The 7,867-nt window shown below is 43.7% G+C and overlaps 1 protein-coding gene and 1 long non-coding RNA gene across 2 annotated transcripts in view; both read left to right on the forward strand.

Moving 5' to 3' along the window:
• The window catches only part of LOC112965706, a 4,132-nt gene extending 606 nt beyond the window's left edge, over positions 1-3,526 (forward strand). The window contains exons 2-4 of the long non-coding RNA XR_003253366.1: positions 39-208; positions 1,674-1,735; positions 1,914-3,526. This is a non-coding gene — a long non-coding RNA (uncharacterized LOC112965706). The remainder of the gene's footprint in view (positions 1-38; positions 209-1,673; positions 1,736-1,913) is intronic.
• A 3,662-nt stretch (positions 3,527-7,188) lies between these two features.
• The window catches only part of SKIDA1 (SKI/DACH domain containing 1), a 3,883-nt gene continuing 3,204 nt past the window's right edge, over positions 7,189-7,867 (forward strand). Inside the window, exon 1 of the mRNA XM_026064949.1 lies at positions 7,189-7,851. Within this exon, the coding sequence (XP_025920734.1) occupies positions 7,264-7,851 (588 nt within the window). The 5' untranslated portion in view covers positions 7,189-7,263. The remainder of the gene's footprint in view (positions 7,852-7,867) is intronic.

Below are 7,867 nucleotides of genomic sequence, written 5' to 3' on the forward strand. Positions count from 1 at the left end.
CCTCCTAACCTCTGCTTCCTTTCTCGCCACCTCGCTAGTTACCACGGAGATCCTTGCCGGGAGCACGTTTTCAGGCGCCTGCCGTGGTTTGGTGGAGCCCCACAAACAATAGTGATGACTTGGGGGAACACCGAAACGCTGGGGACGGCCCCGCTCCCGCTCGCCGCACTAGCCCCTGCCCGCTGCCCTCTTTTGAGGGGACTAACCGGTGAGTTTAGAGCCATGAAATCAGCAACTTCTGCCTGCCCGCTGCTGCGGGCACTGCTGCTGTGGCCGTCCTCAACAGTAAACGTGTTTTTATTTAAATCGGTCTGCAACTTTCTAATCATTTCTTGCACCCCAGCTCCGCCGCACAGCCTCTAAAGGTAAAGTTAAGCGAGCCCACCCGCCAGCCCTTCACAGTAAGACTCAAATGGAGGAAGAAAATGTAAAATGTTCAAATGGAGAAGTGGTTCCCTTTGTTCTTTCATTGTTTCTACACGAACTGGCGGATACAAGGACAAACACTTACCTTCTCTCCTTTTTGCTCCAAAACCCACACGTTCCCATCAGCTTTAAAATACACAGTCCACCTTGGAAGTGACTACAAATGTCGGGGGAGTTTGTATTCCATTCTTTTTCGCTCTCTGCTCTTTTTAGTGTAAGATTAAGTTGCCGAGCACGTTGTTGCAAGCTGTAGCCCCCCGCCTTAGTGAATGGTCACGTTTAGGACCCTCCAAGTCCATCCTAATTCTGCCAGTAGAATTGAGGGTATTGGAGGTCTAAACTTTCAAAAGGAAAAGGGCCTGCGTCTATCTAGCAAACCTGAAAATACCCTCAGTTCTTCGCTCACTTCGACAAAATAGATATAAACATTTCGCCCCAGACAAATCCATGAAATACACATTTTAAAGTTTAAATGTAGAAAAGCTGTTCCCTTAGATGAGATAAGATAAAAACAAACTAGCGCAAAGTATAAATCTATCTCAGTGTATTCTACAGAGGGAATAATTTCTATCTGGAGTTTAAAACAAACAAATAAATAAGAGCATCATATAGAAATATAAAACGTGAAGTTTAAAGGGAAACAACGTCTGAGAGGAATGTACTATCCAGGATGGAATGCATAATCACTGCTTTTTTAAGTGTCCCTTTCTCGCAAAAATACTGCTTTTCTTTTTTCTTTTTTTTTTTCTGCGCAACTTAGGCACGCGAGAAGAACCCGTTTTCTGATTTCTTTGTAGTCCAATCAGTGTTCAGAGCCCAGCCACACAGGCAATACTCCCCCAAACCTTGTTTTAATCTGATTATGATGAGATTTGCTGATACAATGAATATTTGAAATGATCCTTGTGTCTTAGTAAATGGGATGAATTTTCAGGCTCCTGTTTCCAAGGCTCCCAGACCCAGCTCCGGAGGGGCCCCAGCGGGGTCGGAACTGAGCGATCCAGCCCCCTCCTACAGCACCCAAGGGCACCACATTAATTCAGCCCAACTCCCTCGGCCAGTGGTTGGAGCTGCATCCCTAAGTGCCTTTTACCCCTGCATCATCACGCATTTGCCAATTGAAAAATAAACAAATAAGAAAGAGGATGCAGGCGACCCAAGTCCTTGTGGGACTGGGAGTGCGTGTTGTCTAATCTCTCTCACTCTCTCTCTCTCTCTTTCTCGCCCCCCCTTCCCCTCCCCCCAAGGTGGCCTTAATAGCAAACTGGAAAGCCGTTTTATTTCATAGGAACATATTACAACCAACAAGGTAAATAGGGACTTGTGGGGGGGATGGAAGGAGGGAGGGAGAGGGGCTTTTCTTTGATAGCGTTTAATTGGAATTGAAACATTCTGGGGCTGTAAACATTCTTTATTTATTCAGCACACATAAGCGGGCATTGTTTTATCACCATCATAATTACGGTGTCCTTTAAACTGACTGATAGGAAAGGAGATAAGGGAATGCGCCTGTAGCTCCAGATCAAATCGCTGGCTCTCCCCTCTCCCCGGGTCACCAGGATCCACACAGTCCTTGAAGATGAGGAGCGCCGGAAGATTGTGGCCTGGCCATCCCTTACGTCATGAAAGTGATTTGTACCACATTGCTAATTTGGTGCAATTCATAACCTTCTGATCTCCTATGTTTGCAACTGCTTTTCAGTTCGGAGGATATGTTTTTGGGGATGTAGTTCCCGAGTGTAGGAATTAAGACTGATCACCTATGTGCAGGAAAGGATCTTATTTCCCAATGTTTGTTGCTTTACCTTTGTCTAATTAAAAATGCAAACTTTTAGGATCCTTTCAGAACAAAGCCTCACCAAATCCCCTTTACGTCCAAGGATTTGCAAATTTATAAAGGCTGCATTGAATTCAGCATGGGTCAAGGGGCAAAAAAAGGGTAGAAGGTCACTGCATTTTGATTATGGGTCAGTAAACAACATGGCATGTAGTATGTGTCCAGAAACTCCTGCTAAAAACTATTTAAAAACTACCGGGAGTATCAAACTTAAGAAACAGTGTTAGCCCGTGATGATTATAAATTGCACAAAATTCTAATGTGTGAGTGACACCTCAGGCCTCACGGAAAAAATAAAACTTAAAAAAACACTTAGCAGAACTCTAAGTTGCTGCTTTGTTTACAAAAAAATAAAACTCCTAGGCATAACTGTGTTAGCCAGATTATGATTTTTTCAGAGTGGCGGTTGGCATTTCTTTGTCCTACACATTTGGGAGATTTAGTTATACATTCTTATTTGTTGTCATACTAGAATTTACGGAAAATTTTAAGTACTGCAGTCACATTTGGCTGATTTTAAAATAGCAGAAGGATCCTATTATACTGTTCTTTGACCCTATCATATTTACGTTACTGTACTCTTTGTGATAGCCTCTAACTGCTTTCTGACTGTATCCTCTTTGAGCAAAATATGCACAGCAATATTTAAAAGCAGGGTATAGGGTTAGAAAACAAGTTCTCATTTGAAATACATATTTCTGCCCAGAGTCATGAAAAGGAAAAGGTTTATTTAATGCTTGTCAATACCTGAAGACATGGTCCAGCACTTAACAAATAATAATAAATAATAATAATACTCTAATAATGTGGCAATCCTAGTGTGAAAATGCACATGACCTCTTAGGTTTTCCTGAAGATTTTCAAAAGAATTCTCCCCATTAGTACAACTGCTGGTGGACATCGCTGTTGCATTTCCCAGCTAAACGTTTAAAAGACTGTAAATGGTGTGTGCATTACTTCATTGCAGAAGGAAGAGGTCAGGCTGAATTGCACTGGTATTTAAACATAATCATACTATGAAAATAAATCAAAACATCACGTAAAAGGAGCATTTTAAATGTTTCATACATTTTCTTTCTGGAGCGGTGTGGTTAAACACTTTCCTGCGAGCATATATATTTTATCACAAGTTTACAAAAATKAAAGTATACGATTTGTAATAAATGGGAATAGGACTACAGTGAGGTATTATGAATATTATTTTTCTCTTTCTTTTCTAATGAGGTTTATCCTTCAGCCAGACAGCTTCAAAACTGAAATACTACTTACTATAGAGTGTAGATTGCAGACTGCACGCTACTCAACGTGAAAAGGAGCACATTTGATTGATAGTCTCTGTGTGTGTGTGCGCCTATACACACAACTCTGTATAGTTGCATGTATGTGTTTTTGGCAAAAATGGGCATCTCTGGGCGTTCTTATCTTAAGAAATGTGAGACAAATATCCATCCCTTTAATCATGTTCATCTTTGATCACGAGTGAGGGTGACACAGTCCACAAAATTAACAAAGAAACTCTCTTGCTTTCGAGAGATAGCTACATATACATCTGGATCTGCACACACATGCACGACATACACACAGACACACAAACACACAGACATACACGCAGGCTCCAAGTCATTAAATTATTGCATAACTTTTCATGTAATTGATACCAGACACCTTTAATTTTTCATTTTAATTCTTTTGGCCAGCTTTCACATTAACAATCTAAGGCATAAACGTTGGTAGCTATTGATCGCAATCCCCTGTGTGCGTGCAAATCCATTTTAAAGTCCCCTGCCTTTAATGTGCGTGTGCGTGTGCAAGGGGCCTCCTCGAGCTCTCTTTATCAGGATCTCCCCCCGGCACGCTTGAAGACGACCCCGGATATACAACGTGCGCTGATGGCCACAAGAAAGCTGCCTGTTCCATTTTGCACAAAAAAAAAACGATGGAGAAGTAAAGAAAGAGAGGTCTCTGTGTGAGATGTGGAGAGAGATATGCGACTGAAAGTGTGTGCGTGTGTGTGTGAGTATATGGGGCGTCTGTATAGGTCGTGTGTGTGACAGTTCCTCAGACTTCTGGTGGTTTTCTCCCTTTCGACATTTGGCTCTGGCCAGACCCAGAAGCTAATGGCTGTACCTTTCTGCAAATAGAGGTTTGGCGAATAGCCACTACTASTTTAAGACGTTTGATAGCGCCAGAATTAAACAAACAAAAATCATGCATTTTTTAAATGGTTAGTGGATCCCACTGCCAGGCTGTCATCTGCAGTGAGTGTGTGTGTGCGTGCGTGGCTGTGTGCACGCGTCCCTGTATGTGAACGTATGCGTGTATTTAAACAGGAATCAAAACCAGCCCAACTACCTGGCAAATAAATTACTTTTCAGCTCATCGGTTTTTTTGGTAACGTCTTCTTAAAATCTTTCTCGGAGTTTACTGTTCCTTTACCGTTGAGTCCATAGCCTTAGCCTTAGAGCAGGGGGAGGAGAGCAGCGTGGAGGGGGTGGGGGTGTTGGCAGCATATAAGTGCATCAGGAGGAATTTTTAAACGACCTTATTGTCTCTAGCTCTAGAAAGACCACGATGATTTCTTTCTAGCGTGAGCAGCTGTTTTCGCTCGCAACTTTGCTTTCGGCTCCAGCGCATGACACGATGTCTCCTCCGCAAGCGAGGCAGACGGATGCCCGCTGGTAGCCGCCGCCGCGCGGCGCAGGGCGGGCGGCTCCGCGCGGCTCCGCGCCGCCGAGGCATTGTTCCGCGGCCGCTCGGGCACGGCCGGAGGCTGCCGCAGCACGAGAGCCCGTCGCCGAGGCTTTTTCTAATTCGAGGGACAAAAACCGTAATTTGCTCGAGCTCCGCTTGCTCGGATGGCAGCCCTCTCCTTAGGTTTCAAAGGGGAGAAGTAGACATCGTGGTTCGTACACACATGGATTAAGTTGAACAGCGGCGATTACATCTGCGCTGAGAGCAACAGTAGGCTAGGGCTGACTTTTCAAATCTCAGCCCTGCGAGTTAGAGGCTCTCTTGAATAGACTTCCTCAATTTCCGGATGCACTTCTTGAAATTCCCCCTTCTCTCTAGAATTCCTGCGAAATTGGGGGCTCGCATGCATTTCGCCTTGGCATGCAAAACTGCATTTTTAAGGAGTGATTATGTTATTTATTTTAGCCATACCTGACGGGGTAACACGAACTCCGCGCACCATATTGTCAATACATGGAGTGGATATTGACATCTGGGACTGAAGATTTTTTTTTTCTTTCCATTTTTGCTAAGTCCCAGAAATATGAGATGTCTCATTAATCTCACGGATATGTCTAATTCTGGATGGGCAGTGATACCTTAAAGTGATCGTGTTTGTATCCAGTTGAACACTAGATGTACGGCAGCGATTGGTGATTTTTTTTGCAGCGCCTAACGTGCAAACCGCAAGCATCATTTTAATGTGACAAGGAAGAGGTATGCAGCTATTGCAACATTTTCGAAATCATCGTTCCTGACACTCAGATAATTTAACGTTTCTAAGAAGAGGTTAAACCTTCATGCTGCTTTTTCAAATTGATTTTAAGGGGCTGATATAAATGGAACATCAGAAAGCTACGGAAGGTCTGCTCCAAGCTGAATATGCAAACTGCAAACCAGAAGCATCCTAGACCCTTGCAATATTGTACATTGGGTGTGCCAGCACTTTTTTTGTTATTACGTAAAGCCTCTTGGAAGCACCTTGGATATTTTACATTCTCCTTTCTCTGCTGGAAGCAATCAGCACGCAGGAATCCTGACGTGGGCTCTGGGACTATAGGACATTCCAGCTCGTGATCCAGCACGGTTAATTGTGAAAAGTGTATACATTTCTGCCTTATCTATGCTTTGTTATGGGTCTGACGTGAGCCCACGTCCTCCTCCCCCCTCCCGCAATATTACAGACAGAATTTCAGTTAAAAGTGTTACAGTATCGCGGTGCAAAAACCCGTGATATCCAGGCAGCAAAATAACCTTAGTCACCGGCTGTAAAAAGCTAATTAAACAGAAGAGGAAAATCAAGAGAAACTCGAAAATGTAAGTATCCCCTCTCGTTAACAACCGAGCATTTAACTTTGGAGCCTCTGAAAGGGAAATACCAGGCTATTCTGCACATTTTTTCTAAGCTTCATTTTCCACACAATGCAGAATAAAGTACTAGTCTAAAGCGGTTACATTACCGAAGAATTTCCCATCGTTATGATCATACTTATGTCCTTTAAATTCACGGCATGCACAAAAGAGCAACATTTGTCCAAAATAGTCTAAAAATATACGAAACGGTATGAAAAAAAGGCATAAAAATCCTTCATCTGAAGCTAGCGATGAGGAAGTCTGAGAGGTCTGAGTGTATTTGAGCTCAGATTGTTTAATAGAAAGATTTATATACTAACTGTATTATTTACTTTGAGAGGGGAGGTGGCAGTATAAGGGTATGCTAATTAGTGGGAGATTTTTGGGGGGAAGGGGTGGAATATCAATTTTTATTGCATCACCTGTCAGGAGTGTCCAATCAGCGTTGGCTTTAGGGGAATTAATTGATGAAGGTGTCTCCGGACGAGCTCACTTCACTCTGTCATTTTATTTGTAGCTAAAGCAGCGGCGGGAATAGCAGCTGCATTTCTTTTCTCTTCCTCCCTTCACATTCCATTATCATAGTTTCCAATGGAAAAGCAGGGAATGAAAGGGAACAGGTACTGATCTTCAGCAGCAACTTAGAGAAACACTTTGGCAAACCTGATTTTTAAGATATATATTGATTGTAGCCTCACGATATTTTTTTAATTTATTTTTTTTTTATTTTGTCTAAAGTTTGGCACTCCATTTACCAGGAATAACAGCCTTTGTTATATTTTATTAGCAGGATGCCTTGAGACAAATGCAGCATCTGGCTGAGGATTGTGTGTGTGTGGCTTTTTCTTTTTTTTTTTCTTCTTTTTTTTTCCTCTCTCTCTCTCTCTGCAAATGCTGGGAATAATTTAATTCACGAAATGGGAGACCTGAAGTCGGGTTTTGAAGAGGTGGATGGCGTGAGGCTCGGCTACCTCATCATTAAAGGAAAGCAAATGTTTGCACTCTCCCAGGTTTTTACAGACCTGCTCAAAAACATCCCGAGAACTACCGTGCACAAGCGAATGGATCATTTAAAAGTAAAAAAGCATCACTGCGACCTGGAGGAGTTGAGGAAACTCAAAGCCATCAACTCCATCGCTTTCCACGCCGCCAAATGCACCCTGATCTCCAGAGAGGACGTGGAAGCCCTTTACACATCCTGCAAAACCGAGCGGGTCCTCAAGACAAAACGGAGGAAAATAAGCCGGGCCCTGTCAACAAGCGACCTCCGGCCGGAGCACGCACCCGCCGACCCCTTCTCCGGCTTTTGGAAGGAGAACAAACTTTGGCTGGGTTTGAATGACTCTCCCCGGGCCCTGCTGCCAATCAGGAGGAAAGCGTGGCGTCCGGGGGACGCAGCCTTGCTACCGGCCTCTCATCTACCTCACATTTTTAGTAAATACACTGGCCACCGCTACCCAGAAATCGCCCGGGCGCCTCGCAAACCCCCCGTAAACTATGAAACGGCGCCGGCCGGGGGGG

Source organism: Apteryx rowi, unplaced genomic scaffold, assembly GCF_003343035.1.
Source record: "Apteryx rowi isolate R43461 unplaced genomic scaffold, aptRow1 scaffold_222, whole genome shotgun sequence".
Lineage (NCBI taxonomy): Eukaryota > Metazoa > Chordata > Aves > Apterygiformes > Apterygidae > Apteryx > Apteryx rowi.